Source organism: Trachemys scripta, chromosome 7, assembly GCF_013100865.1.
Source record: "Trachemys scripta elegans isolate TJP31775 chromosome 7, CAS_Tse_1.0, whole genome shotgun sequence".
Taxonomy (NCBI): domain Eukaryota; kingdom Metazoa; phylum Chordata; order Testudines; family Emydidae; genus Trachemys; species Trachemys scripta.
In genome coordinates this window covers 86,482,555-86,507,152 of record NC_048304.1, presented here as the reverse complement: position 1 = coordinate 86,507,152, position 24,598 = coordinate 86,482,555, and the positions used below count along the sequence as shown (strand labels likewise).

General features: G+C 39.0%; 1 protein-coding gene across 1 annotated transcript in view; it reads left to right on the top strand.

Annotated features, from left to right (window-relative positions):
• The window catches only part of MICU1 (mitochondrial calcium uptake 1), a 180,353-nt gene that overhangs the window by 80,220 nt on the left and 75,535 nt on the right, over positions 1-24,598 (top strand). Inside the window, exon 7 of the mRNA XM_034776856.1 lies at positions 20,640-20,722. Coding sequence (XP_034632747.1) covers positions 20,640-20,722 — 83 coding nt within the window. The remainder of the gene's footprint in view (positions 1-20,639; positions 20,723-24,598) is intronic.

Sequence of the window (24,598 nt, the reverse complement as noted above, 5' to 3'; positions counted from 1 at the left end):
CAATTAATTTGCATATTACCAACGGAGATAGCTGTTTGCATACTGCATAGAAGATGAAGTCTGTCACCATATTTTATTTACAAGTAATTTCTCGCTCTAGCACTGTCTTTTCTCATAGTTTGATCTGTGCTTCTGTGAAAATATATTTGTCAAAGGTAATAAAGTAACATTTAAATGCATCAGAAATTCAGTCTCATATTCAAAGGCAATAACAGCAAAATGGCTCTGAGGACACTGCACCATTTTTATTGCTTCAGCTGCTTCCCGAAGTAGAGGAATTTGAATTTTACTAGCAAAACTTGAATTTCAGTGCAGAGGTACAAGGACAAGCAGAATTAGATGTGCTTTAACTTCACTTCTTTAAAATGTCAGGTAAAAGTTAAAAGTTCACTTCCACAGCTGAAAGAAATTTGCTTTTTGACAGCTTATATTTTGCAACAGTTGGAGGGGGGAAAAGCAATATTGAGGACAGTTTACCACCAACTAACAGAAAACGAATTGTCTTTGAGAGCAAAATAAAATGTGGCAAGTTAACAGCACATGCTAATGTATGCTGGGCTTAAAGCCATTAAACAAGATTGGACACTTGAAAGAAAAAGATAGTGTTTCCGTAAGCAATTTGTTTATGAATTTACTGCTCGTGAAAGGAAGGATTAATAGCATTGGTTAGCGGCAGGTGCTATCTATGAGTAAGGATAAGATTATGTGTCAGAGGTCACGAAAGTCACGGATTCCATGACTTCCAGAGACCTCCGTGACATTTTCCACTTCAGCCCCTGAGTGGCGGGGCTGGAGCTAGCAGGCGGCAGGGGATCTGGAGTTGCAGGTTGCCGCAGGCAGCAGGGGGCCCCGCAGCTCTCAGCTGCGCGGACAACAGGAGACCCCTGCGGCTCTCAGTTGCTGCAGGCGGTAGACGTCCCCCACAGCTCTCAGCCACAACGGGCGGTGGGGAGACCCAGAGCTCTGAGCTACCGTGGCAGCGGGGCCCCCCCACAGCTTCCCACCACCAGACCCAGAGCTCCCAGCTGCCAGGGGCAGCGGGGGCACCCCGGAGGATGCTGCGGGCGATGAGTGACCCCGGGCAGCGGGGGTTGAGGGGGGGCACAGTTGCCGGTCACCGCAGGCGGTGGGAGCCCCTGCAGCTCTCCACTGCCAGACCTGGAACTCCCAGCTGCCGTGGGGAGCTTGGGGGGGACCCGCAGCTCCCAATCACTACAGGTGGCAGGTCCCCCTGCAGCTCCCAGCCACTGCGGGTGGCGGGAGGACCCAGAGCTCCAAGCCAGGGCAGGGGGACTCCAGAGCTGTCAGCGGCAGCAGGTGCTGCCCCCTCTCCTCCCACGCAGCAGGGCTCAGGCTCTCATCCCTCCCTCAGCCCCATTTTGTCAGTTGTTTTTCTTAAAAGTCAGAGACAGGTCACTGGCTTTCATGAATTTTTGTTTATTGCCCATGACCTGTCCCTGACTTTTACTGAAAATAGCCACGACAAAATCTTAACCATGAACATTCTTTTTTTACAAGGCTCTTGGACAAAATAACCCACCCGTAGGTAAATAGTGTACACGATATTTCTTTTTGTTGTTGCAGTGTTTGAAAGTTTGACCTTCAATTTACTGATCATATAAGTATATATAAAGGTGTGTCGCATATCTGAACTATATTACCTGCCTCTGTAAGCTCCATGGGGCTGAGACTGTCCCTTCTTCTTTTTGTAATGAACCGAATATGCTGGTATTCATATAATGAAGAATACACATTGTTGAGAGAGGTGGTGGGGCTTATGATCCATATGTCCCACTGAAATAAGCACTCGTGTTTGTAGCACAGTGGTCACTGCAATGTGTCCATCTTCTGTTTCAGAAGGAGCATTTATTGCTATTACAGACAGGAGGCACAGTGCTGATTCTAATATATGTCAGGGACAGGCAAGTTGCTTGCTGGTATCACAGCACATAAGGAAAGAGAATGAATGTGAGTCAGTGGCAGTAATAGTCCAGAACTGTGAAGTTGTTAGAATGTCATCCTTTATCGGGTTTCCCAGGGGATTCCAGGCTTTTAGAGTTGTAATTTACACAGCATTGTTTCCAGACTCTTATTTTCGGCAGTTGGACAGAGCATTTAAGGTAGAAGTTTTTGTTTTCCACAGTCCTTGAAGGTTATCCTGTAACTGATGTTATGTTGCTGAAAGATAAGGGTTGCACTTTAATCCTAGACATTGGCAGGTTGTCCATTTTCAGGTTTGAGGAAGTAAGTTTTACATTAATTGTCATTACAGCCAAAATATATAAGTAATTGCCATTAAAATCACACTGTTTCTCTAGTTCACTAACTTGCAAGCAAAATGGAAAGGTGAATCAGCAAAAGAATCTCCTTTTTCATTGAAACTTTTTTGAATTTTTCCTTGATGGATTAAATCGAAGTTAGAAATCATTTAAAAACCCATCATCCTCCTTCTCCACACTACCATTTGACACCAGTGTAGGGAAAAGCACGCGGCATATGTCTCATGCTTAACATATAAGGTCTCTCTCAGTTTTGGTACATCTTGCTAATGAATAGGTCACATTGGGGCAGGGAACAAACAGAATCTTTCATACCCTGTGTCTAATCCATAAACTTGTATGTAATAGGCTTCCTATTAGACACTTGCCTCTTTGCACTTAGGAACCTTGTATTCACAAAATTGTTGTATACAAATGAGGCATATGTGCATACTAGCAAGGTAGAATAATATTAAATGACTTCAGAAATTTCATTTTAAATGAAATCTTCTCAGACATGCATTAAGGTCTAACCTGTGCAAATACTATCAATTTCAAGTTGTTTATCCCATTTCATAATGGTAGTAACACAATCTATACAAGAGATTATTACACTTCTGAAGCATGTAAAGGTCCTACCCAAACCATACAATAATTACCCAGTAATACCCTGCCTGTCATACTGTGTTGATTATCACATAGTGATGGGATGCTAGGGAATAAGTGTGCTTATTTTTACTCCTACACTACTAATTTCCATACTCATCTTTAAACCATAAAACTGCAAAGTATTTACTGTGACTAGGTGCATGTGTGTACACACATTGCAATAGTGACCCTATCATATACAGCTGGGTCAGGACAACTTCACTCATGGCCAGTGTTTCCCCCTTAACATGCTAACAGGGTGCAATCAATTCTCTGCTAATTGATGTTTAGCCACCAGGACAGGTTGTAGGGCCCAGAGGATCCCTTCTCCCAGACTAACTATTCTGGAGATCTGCAGATGAGAAGAGGGGATGGGCATTGAGTCAAAGAGGATCCCTGTCACCATTTGTCTTATACTCCAGAAAAGCTATTTGAGAAGGTATAGGAACCTCCCCCTCTCAACCTGGCAGCTAGGGACCACATTCCCTTCCTGCCTATCCAAGTTCCTTCCCCTCCACTCCGAAAACAGCAGCTGACTTTCTCTATATATTTTGTCAGCTCACAGGACAACTTGGATTTGTATGTCCTTTTTGAGGCCTCTTGGAAGATTGTACAGCTCTGGGGGCTGTAGTGACTTTCATAGGATGTTCAGCCAGATCATGGGAGAAATGGTCTGGGATGAGGATCTGTGGAACATGGGAGACGGAATTCATTTGCACAAACTTTTCTTCCCATTGGGTGCTCTACAACTACAGTCTTTCCCCTCTAGGTCAGCTTGCTGGAGGGTCAGTATTCACAGCCTTCCACAGACATTGTGTCTCAGAAGTCTTTGGGTACCTTGGGCTTCATAGAAGTCTAAGTGTACATTATATGTTTTTCAAAGTACAATTGTTTTTTTAAATACACCCAAACTCTGCATATTTGGGGCTGTGATTTTATTTCACACTTCTTGTGAAATGTACAAATGATGTCAATTTGACTCTTCCAATTAAGGTATCTCTATTGATATACTAGATTTCAAGTGTGCCCCATCATAAATATGTGCATGTGTGTTGAGACAGTTCATTTTCTCTATATTGGAAAGGATAATTTTTAAAAAATTCTAAAGAGACCTATAATAAGAAATTACTGTTTCAGTCTTAGCAACCCCAACACTGAATTTCAGCTAAACTGTTCATGTTTTCTCTATGAAGTGATTTGACTGTGTATACATTGGATAAGATCTTTCTTTATTTTTTACCTGTACTTTTTTCCTCTTTAGTTGGAGGGCAGGCAGCTTCTTTTATAAGGGATGTCAATGTCAGCGCTTAGTTGGTTTGTTAAACATACCATATGAAGGGTGGAAAGTTCTGTCCTTTTTCTTAGATCAGTGGTTCTCAACCAGGGATACGTGTACCCCCTGGGGTACTCAGAGGTCTTCTAGGGGATACATCAACTCATCTAGATATTTGCCTAATTTTACAACAGGCTACCTAAAAAGCACTAACGAAGCCAATACAAATTAAAATTTCATAGACAATGATTTGTTTATACTGCTCTGTATTATATACACTGAAATGTAAATACAATATTTATATTCCAATTGATTTATTTTATAATTATATGGTAAAAATGAGAAAGTATGCAATTTTTCAGTAATAGCGTGCTATGATAGTTTTGTATTTTTATGTCTGATTTTCTACGTTTTTAAGTGAGGTCAAATTTGTGGGTAAACAAGACAAATCAGACTCTTGAAGGGGGTACAGTGGTCTGGAAATATTGAGAGCCACTGTCTTAGATTTCAGAGTAGCAGCCGTGTTAGTCTGTATCTGCAAAAAGAACAGGAGTACTTGTGGCACCTTAGAGACTAACAAATTTATTAGAGCATAAGCTTTCGTGGACTAAGCAGAAGAATCCGAAGAAGTGGGCTGTAGTCCACGAAAGCTTATGCTCTAATAAATTTGTTAGTCTCTAAGGTGCCACAAGTACTCCTGTTCTTTTTGNATAATTATATGGTAAAAATGAGAAAGTATGCAATTTTTCAGTAATAGCGTGCTATGATAGTTTTGTATTTTTATGTCTGATTTTCTACGTTTTTAAGTGAGGTCAAATTTGTGGGTAAACAAGACAAATCAGACTCTTGAAGGGGGTACAGTGGTCTGGAAATATTGAGAGCCACTGTCTTAGATTTCAGAGTAGCAGCCGTGTTAGTCTGTATCTGCAAAAAGAACAGGAGTACTTGTGGCACCTTAGAGACTAACAAATTCATTAGAGCATAAGCTTTCGTGGACTAAGAAGAAGAATCCGAAGAAGTGGGCTGTAGTCCACGAAAGCTTATGCTCTAATAAATTTGTTAGTCTCTAAGGTGCCACAAGTACTCCTGTTCTTTTTGTCTTAGATTGTACTTTTTTTATCTTATGATCTCCAGATATCTTTCTTCCTCAAGCAAGTCTTATCAGTCACTCTGCATTTTATAGTTGAAGAAATGTATTTTTAGACCCTTCTGCAGTCAGACATGATCCATAAATTTTTAAGTCACATACTGGTGCCCACTGGATTAAGAAGATCAAGTCCACTGGCACCAACAATAAAGGAACCTTTATGGGGGAAAACTAGCTGAATCCAATTATATTTATTTTAAAAACAAAAAAGTAAAATATCTACATTGATCCTCTAACTTTGAATGGCAGCTTACATCAACCATTTGCCACAACTTCCTACCATTTGTATACAGAGGCATACCCATGAACCGGGCATGATTGTATTTCAGCATGGTGCAGTTCGTGCTATTTGTTATAATACTAATAATGCTGTTGCTTTATTATGTGTAGTATTTTTGTTCCCAGAAAGGCTTTTCTACCAATAAATTGATAACTGTTAAGCACTCTGGGGATATTTATTGGTTAGATCAGATGGTTAGCTGAACATTCCTTGCCCTTTAATTTTGCATAGAGGGCATGTGTGTACGAATGAGAATGGAGAGGGGGTGTTTATAGCAGCTGGAATGTTGCAATTTATTGTTTGAATGCAGGAAAAGAAAATTTCTTAATTATTTGAAGTGCTATGTATTAAAATTGTACATTTGCCTTAAATGGCAGGGTATTGGAAAGGAGTAGCTCTATTTTGTTTCCCGGTTCTCTCACTCTACACATGAGTAGGAGATATTTCTCTGATTTATAGAAGTACTCCTTTCCACACCTATAAAGAGGGCTGGTACTGTTCATTTTTTTTAATTTTTATTTAAAAAATGAAGTAGAATAATGCAATTGCAATTTCTGATTATTGAAGGCTACAATCAATTTTAAATTTTAGAATAGGTTGGCTTTTTTCTAGTGTTATGTAAAAGTTGACAATTCTGCCATGGAACTAAAATATTAAAATGCCTATATGATTGAATTAGCTGATATGAATAATCTTTAATGTTGCTTTTATTGAGGGTCTATCACAGGGATCGGCAACCTTTGGCACGCGTCCTGCCAGGGTAAGCCCCCTGGCGGACCGGGCTGGTTTGTTTACCTGCCACGTTTGCAGGTTCGGCCGATCGCAGCTCCCACTGGCCGTGATTTGCCGCTCCAGGCCAATGGGGGCTGCAGGAAGTGGCGGCCAGCTCATCCCTCAGCCCGCGCAGCCAAAGGTTGCCAATCCCTGGTCTATCATTTTGTAATCAGTAATATGCTGGCCACGATAGAGAGGCAGTTCTGGGCAGTGGGAACTCAACAGCTTCTTTGCTTCTCACTAAAGATAGGGATCAGTGGATTTAATCAGTTCCTGGTGATAAAAAATCCCCGATGGCTGTTTGAACATGTTTCACTTGTTAGGCAGCTGATAATATTCCAGATAAATATCTAAGCAATGTAATTGTCACTTAAATCACATAATATTGTTTCTTTTTCCTGGTTGGATGACCTAACGCTTACAAACAAGAGTAAGGACTAACTCAGTGTGATTTGGATTGCCCTGTGATTGTGGGGACACTTCAGGGAAGAGGTAGCAGGAGATAAGCAGGCCTCGAGAATGTTAGGAAATTTTTAATGCATTTCTTACTGTCTGTCCCACAAGGAAAAGCATTATATTTGGCTACATGTATGGATTCCCAATCTAAGAATGCCAGCATTTATTTCTGACTGAGAGAGAAGAACACAAAACACTGGAAGCAAGAACTGTGGACAATTTTTTGCAGCAGTCTTCTATGAAAAATTCTTGTAGAATTCTAAAATAGGATTTTATAAAATCTAATAGTGATATCCCTTTTGTAGGTTTTTAAAATTATCCTTTAGAAGGGTTATAGTTAAGGATACGATTCTGTCACGGTGGTCCTGGATTCTGTGACATTCTGGGACCTCTTGACTTCTTCCGGGGCAGGGCTGGAGCTGCTGGCAGCCCTAAGACTGCTGGAGCAACAGCCCCAGGGCTGGAGCAATGGCCTGGGTTCGGTCATCCCCACTGGGGCTGGAGCAGTGGCGGGGCTGGAATCACGGCTGGCAGTCAGTCTTAAGGCTGTGGGAGCAGCTGGCTGGCAGTCGGCCCCTGGGCTGCCAGAGTAGCAGTGGGACTGGAACAGCTGCCAGAGGTCAGCCACTGGCAGTGCTCTCATTGTTAATCCCTTCCACCACACCACCCCCTGGGTATTTTTACTAAAGATCAGGGACAGGTCACAGGCGTCCATGAATTTTTGTATATTGGCTGTGACCTGTCCCTAACTTTTAGTAAAAATACCCATGACAGAATCTTAACTTTCGTTATAATCCTCTATTAAATTCAAGAGGATAGTTGAAAATGCTGAGAAAAGATACAATTTTTATAGAATTCAATAAGATTCTTTTTCTGAAGTTTCTATTTTTTTTTTTCAAAATTTTTCCCCTTCACGTTCACACAAAGTAATTACACTTTTATGTATATGTGCACTGCCTTGTGATGCCACCTTTGTATATCCAAGCGGTCCTACATTGCATAGGTAGTTGTTGCCCTCTTAGATAGGCCAGCAATCTGTGCAAGATGCTTTTCCAGAGGATGCCTGATAGAAACCATCCTTACGTATACTTTCTCCTGCATCCTCCCCTGGTCATGCTTCTGGAACACAGCCAGGTTGCCATGTATTTCCCTGACCATAGACTGTCACAAGCTGCAGGGCCCTGCTGCCAGTTCTCCTATTTGGGATTGTGTGATGTCTTCCTTTTCTTCCAATCTCAGAGATTTCAAGATGACTTGTGAATGGTCCTGGCAGGAACCTTCACCCAGATTTATTCCCAAGACTTAGTTTCCACAAACGTGCATGTGGACAAAACCTCATGTCACACTGTGTGGAGTGGTTCACAACCATGAGTTCCAGCTTCAGGGAAGACTGTAAAAAAATAGGGCAGACTCCAAACTGTCTGTATATTCTATAATTAGATTTCACCAACCTAGTAACAAATGTGACCTGAAGCACTAAACAAGTGTTACCATGGAGTCACAAACAGTCCGCTTGGGCACTCCAGTCTGTCTGGCCACCCAGGCAGTGATAAATGGTCACTTACACCAAAAAGCACAAAATATTCAGGTTGCTTCCAGTCCCAAGAGATCGTTCACTTACCCCAGATCAGTTTGTACCTTAGATCTCTCAGCAAAGACAACACTGATAGCCAATCCTATAGTAAACTAACTAAGGATTAATTAACTAGGAAAAAGAAATGAGAGAGTTATTTACAGGTTAAAGCAGGCAACATATATGCACAAATGAGTTAAGCTTTGTTTCTAAAAGGTGACAGAGATGTAATAATCAGTCCAGTGAATGTCTTTTAGGGTTAACCCAAGTTGACCCTGGGATCTCTGTTTTTGTTTCTTAGCTCAAGCCCTTGTGAGAATCCAAACAACAAAGATAAATTATTTCTTCTTGTGATCATCTTTATATGCTCTTCCCCCCCAGAGTTCAAATCGATGCGACAAGGGCTCCTGCACATAACTTCTTCATGGGTGGATTGGGCAATCAACAAAGTTTTTATCCTTGATAGTCCTTCATGATGGGCGAGGGAACCACATTTCCTGCCTAGATTCAGAAGTTCAGAGCAGGCATTTTTACAATAATAAAGCAAAACTTGCATATTACCTTATAGCATGGGATATAAAGTTTACAAATACGATTGATGCATGCACCAACTTACAAGCATTTTATAGAGTCTAAACACTAATTGCAGCTTTACAAGACTAATACCTATCTTAAATAATATTAACGTATAGTGAGTTGGTCTGGTTTCCAGTTCTGAATATATCAGTGCTTAGCTGACACCTACAGCCTTGGCAAGAGTTGGCACCTGGTTTACCAGCATATCACCTCACTGGCAGGAGTGTTCATTGTGAGTGTTAACACAGCTGTATCTTGAACATATGCAGCTAATCGTATTCAAACCAGTGAATTTCCTAGCTTTAAGCTGTAGAATCCTGGTTTGAATAAGATTAGCTGCATATGTTCAAGATACAGCTGTGTTAACACTCTACAAGTGTATGGGCTATATTTTTATTCATAGAGAAGAATCTTAACTGTTCTGTGCTTCTCTTCTTGAACTAATCCTTCCTGAAGACAACTTTCTACTAAATGTTCTAATGTTTTATAATATATTTCATGTTCTTTTGAGACGTCTGATTCCTCATTAGTGTTTTGATCCGAGTTTAGCTTTACAGTCATTTCTTATTAAATGTAATTGCTTATTAAATTACATTCTTCACTCCAGTACTATAGAGCACCTATTTGCCTCGCTTCCTCCCCCCCAGACAGTAAATGCATCAAGTATACATTTTGGCCTTATTATAAGTAGGCTTGGCAGAATTTGATTTTTATTTTGTTATAGTTTTGACAGATAATATCGATTATTTTTAGGCTTTTTTTTCTATTTTCATTTAAATGTTCACAATTGCAGGAAATTGGACAGGGTAGACAATAATTTAGTGACAGTAGACATTGAGATTCAAAAAGTTAAAGCTTTATAACCATGAAAACACAAATTGTCAACACCACCTGTCAAAATATATGAAGTATATGCCCTTAAATCAAACTCCAGCAGCTTTTTTTTTTTTTTTTTTTTTTTTTTTTTTTTTAACATTGCCTATTTGTAAATTTTGATGATGGAAATATTTTTCGTCAGTTTGTGTGAGTACAGTGAAATAAAAATCTAATCCTTCCAGACATAATTGTAAGGTTTTTTTGTTACTCCATTAAGAGATATAACATGCTGTCCCTTGGCTCCCAATTATATAAAGGTCTATAATCTGTTTCTTCCCTGTTATCATTGAAACTGTTTAATCATCTACAAGCCATTGCTCAACCTCCAAGGGCAGTCTTATGAGGGTGAACTTTTATGTGGCCCTGATTTGTTCCTGGAGATAATGTCCTCGCTGAAATACCCTCACACAAAAAAGATTGGAAGTTTGGCCAAGAAGCCAGCATACTGAGTCATAGAGAAAAATCAGCATGCTGATTCACAGGCTTTAAAAAAATATAAATCTTTATTAATCATTGTTGGGGGCAGGTGGGGAGAAAGGTAAGATGTTTTTTAATGTTTTTGAACCCAAAGATAGCAAAAAGAAAAAGCGTGCTATTGGTTTTAGATTTAAAACAGCACTCTCTTTTGGTTGTGATATTTTTTCTGTGTTGAAGGATCTTTTATATTTTGGAGACTGATTATAAACCTCAAATATTTTATAAACTTTACATATTGTGCCCCTTTAGCTTGCATTTTTTCACTTTGGGGTAGAGGGATGGAGGTGGGGAGTAACTATTCAAATATTAAGCTACAAATGAGTCATTTTTTCTGGAAATAATTTCTAATATAACACTCTAGTTCCTTACTAGAGGCACTTGTAGAGTTATTAAACTTCAAAACTGACATTCAAGTCTTGAGCTGCTTGTACACCATGCTGAAATTCAAACAGAAAAATGGGATGCTTCAGGGCTTTCAAAGGAGTAGCAAGCAGTAAGTAAGCTTTTCCCCTCTTAACAGGTAAAGTTACATAAATGTGAAACGTCACAGAAAAGAAAACTACTTGAGGATCATATTCATACAGGTCTGAAAGGGACATTATTCAGACTGCTCAGTCAACAATTTGGCATATCAGGCATTTGTTGGATTACAGGCATGTGTCTAGGCAGGTAACACTTTTCCTATGTAGTGTTTATTTGTTCCATACGTGTGAATAGCAAGCATATTGGAATTGACAAGAATTCCACATTCGAAAGCACTTGAGACAAGTTTGCAAGCTTCAGTAAATAATGCCTGCTTCACAACTATAGAAAAGACAGGTACAACACAGGAAAAGTGTTAAGTGAATGGCTTGCTTAAATATAGCTTCTACCAGTTGGCATTTAAATTAAAATAAAAGGGCCGAAGAACCTTTTTTAAAAGTAAAGTCCCCCTCTTTCCTGTGGTCTTCACTCATTTCTGATTTAGCTTTTAATGTAGTGCTGTCTGGTAATGGAGGGTACTCAGTTACTTTTTTAACTGTTTACTATTGTATTTTTTTAATTACACCTCTTGCATAGTTGTTGATCATTTAAATTGAGTACATATTAGGTCTGTCGATTAATCGCAGTTAACGCGCGAATAACTCAAAAATTAATCGCAGTTTGAATCACATGGTTAAACAATAGAATACCAATTGAAATTTATTAAATATTTTGATGTTTTTCTACATTTTCATACATATTGTATTCTGTGTTGTAATTGTAATCAATGTATATTATTTTTTATTACAAATATTTGCATTGTAAAAATTATAAACAAAAAACAATATTTTTCAATTCACCTCATACAAGTACTGTAGTGCAATTTCCTTGTGAAAGCACAACTTACAAATATAGATTTATTTTTTTAGTTACATAACTGTACTCAGAAACAAAACAATGTAAGACTTCAGAGCCTACAAATCCTCTCAGTCCTACTTCTTGTTCAGGCAATCACTAAGACAAACAAGTTTGTTTACATTTACAGGAGATAATGCTGCCCTCTTCTTATTTACAATGTCACCAAAAGGTGAGAACAGGCATTTGTATGGCACTTTTGTAGCTGGCCTTGCAAGGTATGTATGTGCCAGATATGCTAAACATTCATATGCCCCTTCATGCTTCGGCCACCATTCAAGAGAATATGCTTCCATGCTGATGACACTCATACATTAATTAAATTTGTGACTGAACTCCTTGGGGAGAATTGTATGTCCCCAGCTCTGTTTTACCCGCATTCTGCCATATATTTCATGTTATAGCAGTCTCGGATGATGATCCAGCACATGTTGTTCATTTTACAAACACTTTCACTGAAGATCTGACAAAACGCAAAGAAGATACCAATGTGAGATTTCTAAAGATAGCTACAGCACTTGGCCCAAGGTTTAAGAATCTGAAGTGCCTTCCAAAATCTGAGAGGGACGAGGTGTGGAGCATGCTTTCAGAAGTTTTAAAAGAGTAACACTCCAATGCGAAAACTACAGAACCTGAACCACCAAAAACGTAAATCAACCTTCTGCTGATGGCATCTGACTCAGATAATGAAAACGAACATGCATTGGTACGTACTGCTTTGGATCGTTATCGAGCAGAACCCATCATCAGCATGGGTGCATTTCCTCTGGAATAGTGGTTGAAGCATGAAAGGAGATATGAATCTTTAGCACATGGCACATAAATATCTTACGATGCTGGCTACAACAATGCCATGCGAATGCCAATTCTCACTTTCAGGTGACATTGTAAACAAGAAGAGGGCAGCATTATGTCCTGTAAATGTAAACGAACTTGTTTGTCTTAGCGATTGGCTGAACAAGAAGTAGGACTGAGTGACTTGTAGCCTCTAAAGTTTTACATTGTTTTATTTTTGAATGCAGTTTTTGTGTACATAAGTAAACATTTGTAAGTTCAACTTTCATGAGAAAGAGATTGCACTACAGTACTTGTATTAGGTGAATTGAAAAATACTATTTCTTTTGTTTATTTTACAGTGCAAATACTTGAAATCAAAAATAAAGTGAACACTGTACACTTTGTATTCTGTGTTGTAATTGAAATCAATATATTTGAAAATGTAGAAAACATCCAAAAATATTTAAATGGTAGTCTATTATTGTTTAATAGTGCGATTAATTTTTTTAATTGCTTGACAGCCTGAGTAAATATAAAAAATTATAAATCCCTAATTATTTGCAGGCATTTGGAACAGATTACTTTGATCTGGATCAAATTTTTGGCCTATTCATGTATGTTCTATGGCTTGGCTCTTCATCTCTGGAGATCCCAGTTCAAATTTGTTAAGTTAAAATAACTCTCCCCTGCTCATATTTCTGAGTACAGAAAATTGGCTGACTCTGCTCAGTAAAGGAATAGGACCAGAACGGCAGTGGATATTTTAGGTCAAAGGTGCAGGTTTGTTAGTTGAATGACGGAGGCTTTACTTATCCAGAACCTGCACAGGATATGCTTGACTGAAACTGATGCGCTTTAAACCCTTACTTTCGTGAACATTAAAACTTGCTACATTAATTGGGGGATGAGGGATTTATGAAAAGGGAGAGATTCCTTCAATATGGAGCAACAGTTTCGGGGTGTGGGGAGAGGAGGAGAATAGGTCAAATAAGACAGCTCCAAAAATGATAAAATGTGAAAAACTGATAGGAACTAATACTTGCCTATTTTTTGGTGGTTGTTGTACAGTGCTTCAGATATTAGTAAACTGAAGTAAAGAACAACAATTCTATGGAAACTGTTCCACTGAATAATGTACCTTCTGTTCAAAATGACATGGTTGGATTGAACATGCTTAATCAGTCCATCCAATTGGCTGAACATCCCAATATGACTTTATAATGATGGATTGAGAATCAGTTGTTTCTTTTATAAAGTCCTTGCAGCCGGTCTGTGATCATGTTGGATGGTACAGTTCTCATGTTTAGAGGCATTACAGGTAGTTTTTCGGTTTTTTTAATCAAGCTTTTACGTAGGGATTTATTTCTGTTTGTACAAATCTTGCCAGAAAAATGTGGCTACTCTTTACAATAATTTCCAAATTAGTGGAAAAGGGGAATGTAATAAATATGGATATGGATTTTAAATTTTTAATCTCAAGAAATTGTCTTCACAAAATTCATTAAAACTGGTTTGGCTGTTTACACCATTACGTGGAACAAAGATGGCTGAAGAACTGCAGACAACGAGAAGTGATAAATGGCAATGCATCAGATTGGGAGACAGATGGGTTAGCACAGGTATCGGTGTTCAGTCTGGTCTGCTTTAGCATCTTTCTTAAAGAGCTTGAAGAAGTGGGTAAACAGCATATTAATGATATTTGCACATGCCAATGATGGCAGAGAAATAATGCTGAATACATAAAGAGCTTAGAAATATGGATAGAAAAGAAAATGAGATTGAATTTAGAAAAACACAGATTTAACGTATCTGAGGGGAAATAATGAAATGAAAAAATCCTGGTTAGCAGTAATGCCATATGTGACCATGGAGTGAAGGCGGACAGAAACAAAGAGCTTTTGTTTGAAATGCAACATTTCAGCACACCTCCCTGCCCCCCCCCCCCAAATAAAAAAAAAAAAAGAAAAAAGCCAAAGCAATTTTTGATTATTTACACAGAGGCATCAAGTTACAGAAAAGGGAGGAGATAACTATGTCTGAGGGCACTTAGGGTTGTGAGGCATCTCATCACCACCTACTCTTCATATGAAGCAGCCTTGTCTGTGCCTGCTGTGGATCAGTCCCCAAATGCACCAGCCTGTGGTAACACAAGAACTATTTTCCAGGCCTCACTCCATCTGCACAGGTAGCAATAGGCACATGCCAACCTCTGAGACCCTGGACTGTTCCCTGCAGTGTCCAGCCACCTGTCCACTGAACACTCACAAAATTATCAGGCCCAGTGTTCCCAAAGGAAGAGAACAAACCAGTTTATCAGATCAGCAGTTTGTGCTGCTCAGAACCGGCACCTTGCTTAACACCGGAGCCCTAAGATATATTTGTAGTAAAAACAAGAATAAGTTTATTATTAAAGAGAATAGAGATTCAAGTAATTATGAGTAAGAATCTTGGAAACAAGCTTACATGTAGTACAAAATCATAACGCTCTTTCTGAAGACTGAATAGGTTAACCTGCCTAAAGCAGTTAATCTGACCCAAAGTTCTCTTCAGCGATTTTCAAAGCTTGGTTGAGACCCCTCTTTTATAAAGCAAAGGTGCTCTTTTTTCCTTGCTCAATGACAAGTGCCAGGGTGTCGTCTTTGCCTCCCAAATATAGTGGTGCAAACCCCTCCCTCTTACGCCCAGGCTGCTTTTTCTTCCTGTTTTTCTTTTGGAAAATCTTAATCCTTCATTTGCAGTCAGTCCAGACTGCTGATAGGGGACCCATAAATAGAATATCTCCATTAATTTATATCTCCTAGAACTGGAAGGGACCCTGAAAGGTAATTGAGTCCAGCCCCCTGCCTTCACTAGCAGGACCAAGTACTGATTTTGCCCTAGATCCCTAAGTGGCCCCCTCAAAGTTTGAACTCACAACCCTGGGTTTAGCAGGCCAATGCTCAAACCACTGAGCTATCCCTCCCCCCATTGTGAAACATAGAGTGTTTCATTTATATGTGATCAGCCAGATAGATGAACATTTATTTTCTGAGAGAACCTCCTTTTCACCTTTACTGGTGACTAGTCTCTAGGCACAAACATAGCATATTTGCATATCTGTACATACGTTTCACAGTGACATTGACAATCATTGTGACATCATCTTTTATTTGAGACCTCACGTGACATTTTTTGGTGAACCAGATTGTACGTAGGAGAATCAGGAGATTCTTGTAGACCCTCTGCACTCCTTTGACAGTTGATATTAAGAGGTTGTTGGGTTACAATAATTGCTCTTTAAATGGCTTTGATGACAACTTCAGGTAGAAGACTGCATTCAGTGTTTGGGCATCTCAGTATCTGAGAGATTTCCAAGAAGAATGGCACATGATTGAGGCTGAAGAGACTGACCCATAAATAAAGATCTAACAATGTTTAAGTTGTCTAAGCTACAACCAAGATGGGCAGACCTAACTAGCTACAAATATCTGAAGGATGTACTTATCTAGGAGAAAGAGAACTGAGTAGTACAAGATGGTATAATTCAAAGTAGAAGGGAAATGTTGGCTTTATATCAGGAAATAATTCTGATAGCAATATGTATTCGATTGTGGAATCGATACATCCAAAAGAAGATGTTAAAATCATATGACTTGGAACCTTAAAAATTATGCTGGCCAGAGGACTAGAATATGTACTGTAGACAACAATCCTGCACTAGAATGGGTAAGAGCTAGATGACCTAATAGGTCTTTCTATTTTCTAGGTTATCTGATTCTGATTTCCATTTATTATGTGCATCTAGTGCTCCATAAAAATTATGGCAGTTAGGCATCCATATTAAAGGAGGAAATAGATTGCTTAGATTATTTAAAAGTTAAGTATATTAATTATTGGGTTAGTTAATTTAAAATTTTTCCTCTTAAAAAGCTACCTGATCCTGCAGATTTTCCTAAGATGTAACTGCGATGTGTTTTTAACTTTAATTTTGCAAGTGGTAGACTTCTATTCTGGTTTTATAAACTGTTTTCTTAAAATATATCTTTTATATATATATTTAGGGAAGGGGAGAAAAAGCTTTTCTAAAGGATAAGTTGAGTTCCTTGTTCTCTGTGTTTACCCAGTGTGTGTGTGAGAGAATAGGGTACTGTATTTTTTTATGAAAACAGTCCTAGAATTTTAACAAAGGGGGAAAACAAATGTTCTTAGCTAAAAATTTATCTTGTTGTATCCCAGAAGTGAGGCTGAGGGAAAAACTAAGGTGTGTAATTGTTTTTATCATCACTCTCTAACTGGGTTTCAGTTCTCCATATCCCCTTTTTTCTCCACCAGCGTAATCAGTCTGTTCAGCACAGGACTAGATCTGTGAACTGAAAAAAACAAAAAAATTGCTCAGAGGATTTCACACAATACTTATTATGTAAGAGAATCAAATTGAATGTAGTACTTAAACTTTGCAAAGTGGCTGGGATGGTAGTTAATATTCATGCTCTTCAAGAAAGCAAGGAAAGAATTGGAAGGATGCAAGGAGAGAATTTTTAAAATCAGAATCTCATTCTTGCAGAGGTTGTGAAATAGCTTATTGCCCGAATCATAAATTCACTCCAGATACATCAAGATAGAGTGGGTAATATCCACCCAAGAACCAGGGCTTGAGACTATAGTGCAGCCCAGCCTGAGGAATCATTCACTGCAGAAACATGATTATAGGGCACACTTCTTGAGGCTCTGGAAGTATTATCTACCTGGTGTTTTGACCCTTATAATTCAGAGCAAAAATAAATGGCACATTTAATAGAGTAACTGGAAATACAGAAACTTAAAACTGCTGAATTACGTATGCTGTGTACATCAAGTGGCCTGATGGCAGGGTATCCTTGAAGTCAAGTTTAGTGGTGCTGTACATCTGCTTAAATGTTATTCAGCAAGCTATCTTAACACATTCTCTACATTTGGCCTACTGAATTTGTCAGCAGTAAAGCACAGACGCTTTTGTCCCAGAGCCATTCATGAATCACTCAGAGCAAAGCACCAGCCAAATCCCCCCAGCTTCCAGCCTTATACCTCAGGAATAGAACGTCTTGCACTGCTCAAGACAATCAGTGCAAATTTATTAATTGGTTCACCACTTCATCAATTGGATATATACACGAGCCTTTGCAAACCTGAGCAGATTTACCACAAACTTCAGGGAAACTCACTGGTAAAGATAAACAGTAAAAGAAGTTTATTGACTACAAAGATATATTTTAAGTTTTATCATAAGTGATAAGCAAAAAGTCAGAGTTGGTTACCAAAGGAAATAAAATATAAGCACACAATCTAAACTCTAAATCCTATTAGACTGAGTAACACCAAGATTCAGCAGTTTTTCTCACCCCACTGGATATTGCAGTCCATAGTATACAGGTTTCACTCTTGAAACCTGGGCCAGTCCCCTCTCTTGGAGTTTTAAGTCTTCTTAGTGTACTTGTTGCTTGCAGCATAGGTCAGGGCAGGTGAAAGGCGAAGCATGGGCCCCCATGTTCTGTTTTATACCCTTAGTCCATGTGCTTGGAGAACACAAGTCCAGGCATGTCTGGGGGCATTGTTGAGTCCCCAGGCAACGTTGAGCAATTCCCTTAGTGTGGCCTTATACGGGTGAATCATTGAATTGTAGCTCCTTTGCTGGACAATGGCTGTTGATTGTTTAACACCCCGCCCGGGCGTTGGTTACTTTCCTTGCTGTTGCCTCTGAGGAGCTAATGTCTGGCTGGTTCCCCAATTTACAGCATATTTTAGTGACAGCCATATAACACAATCTCATAACTCCATATGCACTAAAGATATACATATTTAGATAGAACAGTGACTTTCAGCCAATCATAACCTTTTCCCTGATCCCTCACAGGGCATGCTTTATATGCAATATCACACTTATATACAGATGACAAATATGGGGGTTACAAGATGCTCCCCCAAGGTATAGTATGTCACAAGGACTTCTGAGAGCATGCGCCACACCTTGTCCCTCTCAGATTTTGGAAGGCACTTCAGATTCTTAAACCTTGGGTTGAGTGCTATGGCTATCTTTAGAAATCTCACATTGGTACCTTCTTTGTGTTTTGCCAGATCTGTAGTGAAAGTGTTCTTAAAATGAGCAACGTGTCATCCGAGACTGCTATAACATGAAATATATGTGGCAGAATGTGGGTAAAACAGAGCAGGAGACGTACAGTTCTTCCCCAAGGAGTTCAGTCATAAATTTAATTAACGCATTATTTTTTTAACAAGCATCATCAGCATGGAAGCATATCCTCTGGAATGTTGGCTGAAGCATGAAGGGGCATAGGAATGTTTAGCGTATCTGCTATGTAAATACCTTGCAATGCGTGCTACAAAAGTGCCATGCGAACGCCTGTTCTCACTTTCAGGTTACATTGTAAATAAGAAGCAGGCACCATTATCTCCCATAAATGCAAACAAACTTGTTTGTCTAAGCAATTGGCTGAACAAGAAGTAGGACTAAGTGGACTTGTTGGCACTAAAGTTTTACATTGTTTTGTTTTTGAGTGCAGTTTTGTAACAAAAAAATCGACATTTGTAAGTTGTGCTTTCATGATAGAGATCGCACGACAGTACTTGTATGAGGTGAATTGAAAAATGCTATTTCTTTTGTTTATAATTTTTACAGTGCAACTATTTGTAATAAAAAATAATATAAAGTGAACACTGGACACTTTATTCTGTGTTGTAATTGAAATCAGTATGTTTGAAAATGTAGGAAAAACATCCAAAAATATTTAATAAATTTCAATTGGTATTCTATTATTGTTTAATAGTGAGATTAATTTTTTTGAGCTAATTGCGTGAGTTAACTGCGATTAATCAACAGCCCTAACTAATTAGCAAAAAAATTCAGTCATATTGGATTTAGGAACACTTTACAATAAAGAAAATTGTGTAATCCACATAAGTACAAAAATTGCGCCAAGTCTCAGCCACGGAGCTTCCAGGATTTAATTATGTCTGGAAACTGAAGTATGCACATTATTCGGTGGCCTGCCCACATTAGGGCTGTGTGGCTTTGGCTACACTGGTGCTGTACAGCGCTGCAACTTGCTGTGCTCGGGGGGGGGGTGAAAAAACACCCCCCTGAGCGCAGCGAGTACAGCGCTGTAAAGCGCCAGTGTAATCAGTGTCTGCAGCGCTGCAAGCTACTCCCCTCAGAGAGGTGGAGTACATACAGCGCTGCGGGAGCTCTCTCGCAGCGCTGGCGGCGCAACTACACTTGCGCTTCACAGCGCTTCCACGGCAGCGCTGTGAATTCCTGAGTAGCCAAGCCCTGAGGCTCATTAGTGGGATTTTATGGGATAGTTTGCACTAAGGCTGATGTTGCTATATTTGACATTTGAAGACCTCTATCCCCAAAACTGTCAGTACATTATACTTTTACAAATGTAGCATCTCCATTTTACAGATGGGCTATATGAGGCAGAGATGATTAAGTGACTTGCTTAAAGTCACACAGTGAGCCAAAGGCAGAGCCTGTAATAGAACTCAGGTTGCCAGACTTCCAGTTCCATGCCGTATGTACCAGACACATTTGCCACTCCACAAAGTGTTAAAGTTGATCTGCAAAAACAAAAATAATTGTACCCATTTGCAGGGATGGCCTGAACACCTGCTCCAAATTTATTTCTAATGGTTTTTATATATTAGGAATATCAGATGTTAACGTCTCTATAATGTTGCTGGAGTAGAGTGTAGAGAACTGGAGTGAGCTTTCTCAGCCTTCAGTTGAAAGGAAAAGGTTTTAATTAACTGAAATTTTTAAAAGCATCTTTTCCCCTTGTGTATTTACATGTACATATCCATAGGGAGTCCTACAGAGTTCTCAGCGAGAGGGGTGGAGGCCAAGATTAGGAGCCTCTCTAAGGATAGGGAAAATATTGAATGAATGAATGAACGACAAAGATCTTCCGGGAGTGAAGTAGAAAATTACATACATTTCTGATAGAGGTATATTACAAGACTTAAACAAAGCTGCTTGTGGATACAATAATACATTTTTGATCAGCTAGCAGCAAATATTCCTTTCTAATCTAATTTCTGTTGCTTTCTTAATTCAAATGAATATTGTTTACTGGTCAATATTTTTCATTTTAATTATGTTTCTTCCTATGTAGCTCCCCAGAGGAATTTTGAAATTGCCTTCAAGATGTTTGATTTGAATGGTGATGGTGAAGTGGACATGGAGGAGTTTGAACAGGTAAAATTCTGGGAGGTTGACTTCTTAAAGATGTACAACTAAGACTTAATTGTAATGCTTACTATACAACATAATTATGATGGTTTGCTACTAGTAGGTATTGGCATATAGGTGATAGTTCATACATGCTCTTTCTATGCACCACAGCAGACCCTTTTCACTCCACGTTCCAGTAGGGAACCTTTAATTAAACCAGAAGAATTACGTGCACAATAATCCTCAAACCCACCATCATTGTTCTATGACTTGAGTCTTGAGAAGGTCTCATGGACAACCCTAGCTCCACAAGCAGAAGAAATGAATTGCTGTGCTAGTGTAACTAGTGTTAGGGATTCTGACCTTGCCTGCTCATATTTTTATTACGAAGCCATTGTTGTGTCATAATAGTGCATAACTGTGCTTAATCTGTCTGAAACATGACTTTATCCATTTGCTTAGAGCTACTTTAGCATCTTTGCTTGACTGCTTTGAATTTACTTTCCTATGTTAATTTTCCCCAACCAAAGTAACATTCCATCCCCAATCACATTTGATTTACACGGTTTGACTTTTCAGGTGATGAACCTGAGCCCAGCATTGGTATCGTCCATTGGAGGTAGGGTGAAACAAAACAGATCTGATTTCTGCTATGTGTATGTACACAAGTTCATTCTCTTTCAGATTAGCAATGTGTTGTTTTTTCTTGGACCACAATTTGTGTGGAAAACAGGCTTAAGAGCTCTGAAACTCAAAAAACATCCTTAATCGCCAAATGATAGAAAACCTCCAGAGTTGTAAGACTGATGAAAAAGAAAGGTGAATGCATTCACAAAGAGAAAGCGGTAGTTAGCTAGCTGAATGATGAGGCACAGTACAAAACAAGGGAATAGATTCAGAGGAAAAAGAAGGAAAAAATGTTGTTCTACATTTGTCTCCATTATCCATTTATACCAACATCAGTTATTATTAATGATATATTGGATTGTACTTCAAATGTTTCATTTTCCTCCAGAACAACAAGACACAACCAAAATATTCAGAAGTATAATTAGATACACAGAATGCAAATTAGTGGCGTGGCCAGTGTCCTAAACACTGACTCCCTTATATAAATATCAACCATATCCTATTTCAGTTGTATGTTTATGTTCTCATCATAGCGCCTGAATGCCTGTCTTCATCTCTTATGGAAAAACTAGGCTAAGATCTAATGTTCATCCAAGTCCTCTCCCCTCAAACTCCACACTTTTTAAACAAGAGGCAGAACATTTTAAGCTCCTACGGACGTTGCAGACATTCCGGCATTTTCTGCCGAATTCCTGGATGAATAATATATCTTCTCCATTGGAAGAGTTTCTTTGAACCTTTTCCTGCCTAGGTATATTAAGAAAAGCAAACAAAATTAGTAAGAGTAATATCTTACACTTTCTAATAGTTTAACTTCCAAAGCAATGTTATATAAAGCAAAGTAACAATTGATAGTGATCTTTCAGTTTCAGTTTCTAAGATTACCTTGTTTCTTCTTTTTAGTATTTGGTTCCAAAACACATTAATCTACTGTGCTGTAAAATACTGCATATAACAAATAGTCCTTCATTGTGACAATTGGGAATCATGTCATTTTTTCCTGTACAATATGTAAGCCAACCCTGAACTATGGAGGGGTATAATGAAAATTAGTTTAGCAAGCAATTCTAAAGGAGACACAGAAGCATTGTATGAGCAGTCTATAATTTTTACCATACTTTTATAACTCTACACGTCGCCCGTCAGTATTTTATAACAATGAAAAGCAGAAACTACCAGTTGTGTGTGGAAACACAGGATTTGGTGTCAGACTAAGTGACCCTACCTTTGAGTCTTTTTAATGGAGAACAATTGGAAAGTATGTATGCTCATGAAATGATACTCCAATTGAGAATGTCCACGGATATCTGAGAACATAAAGGTATCTCTGAATAATCTAGCTACAAATTCTTACCATATATTGATTAATTTTAGAGGGACTGTTACACAATATGCTGATGGTATGTATTATTCGTTGAAAACTAAGGCCAGAACAGGCGAGATTTTATTTTAATTTACTTTGTTTTCTCAAAATAAAGGAAATCTTTGGGATCCATTCTGCCCCATATCACTTATGGGTATAGTATCACTGCTGTTTGTTTACTTCAAAGGAAGAGCTGTGTAACATGCTTTACTTCCTCCATCTAGTTCATTTGTTACAGTTATGCACACAATAGTGTGTGTATAATTCCCAGTTGATATGGATTGAGATAATTGCTTGTAAAATGAAATTACAGGACTATTGCATCAATCCATCTCTTCCAGAGTAGAAATATGAATTCAGAATTATTACCCAAGTCATGGCCCCATTCACCACTTGCGATAGGTGATGGGGGGATTAAGCCCCATCAAGCAAGGTTAAGAACTCCAATTGGTCATACTCTGCATCTGAGGGATGATTAACTACCTCCTGGCCAAAGAAGGCGGAGCTCGTTCTTATAAGTAGATTCAGGCTACGTCTTCACTACCCGCCTGAATCGGCGGGTAGAAATGGATCTCTCGGGGATCGAATTATCGGGTCTCATCGGGACGCGACAATCGATCCCCGACCGATGCTTGTACTCTACCAGCACAGGTAGGAGTAAGCGCCGTTGACGGGGAAGCCGCGGAGGTCAATTTGCCGCCGTCCTCACAGTGGGGTAAGTCGGCTCGGATACGTCTAATTCAGCTACGCTATTCGCGTAGCTGAATTTGCGCATCTTAAATCGACATCCCCCCACCCCACCCCCCGTGATGAGGATGTAGCCTAAGGGAGCTCAGTTAGGGAGACAGGTGTCTCGGTGTAGAGAACCATGGGATAGGTTTTAATGGACAGGAAACATAGGAGGAAGAACTCTACTGGAGCTGGTTAGGTTCCTGCAGGGGAATCCCTAAGATGGGGCCAACAAGAGAAGGGTATTAGTTAAAGATTTGTTTGGACTTTGATTTGGACTTGTTTGTGCTACCCCAGAAGGGATTTAGACTTTCATGTGACTTGGCTGGAGGTGAGCTGGGAGAAGACAAAGGCTGGGAAAGGCCATTGCAGGGCAGGGAAGGGCCCAGGAGGGGGCTCCAAAGACTAGTTCTTGTGCAAGGCCGTGACCAGAGACAAGGGGGTGCCAACATCATGAGAACATAATATTACGCTACTGTATCCCTAAATACTACTGGCCTGGTTTTAAACAGTGTTGAGCTCCCTCATCTTCCATCAGTCCATACGTATCAGAAACATTATATTTCCGACCATTCATATAGTTCCGGAATATACCACTTCCTAGTCATTTGACCATATTTAACAATTCCAAAAAGCTTCTTACATTACAGTTAGTAATCAAAGTCAGTTTAAGAATTTTTACATCCAGCTATCAATCATTGTTGAATGTTGATAAATTAATTTACAGTACCTTAAGAAAAAGAGAAAATAGATAATTGATTGCCAAAAAAGGCTGAAGCTAAGACAATATATAACAGAAATCAAGACTGTTTTTTATTTTGGATTTTTTATATAAAATAAGTTTTGAAGATCAAAATTTATAAAGTACTTTGAAAATGAAAGTGCTAAATTCTATTAAGTAATCCCAGTCCACATGATATGCAAAGGGAAGTTCAGGTGCATTAAAAGGACATTTACAAGCCGTTAAAGATATGAATATCTATTTATGCTAAGCTTCTTACATGCTTCTGTGCATGTACAAAGGAATAAAGTATATTTTGAAGAAGACTATAATCTCCCCAAAACTTAAATCCACAGCTTCCCAGCCAGCAGTTGAAAGGAGCTGTCTGTGGAAAGTGGGAATAGGTCAAGAATATCTGAATGGGTACAGCTATTTAAGAACAAGAATATTGACTCTA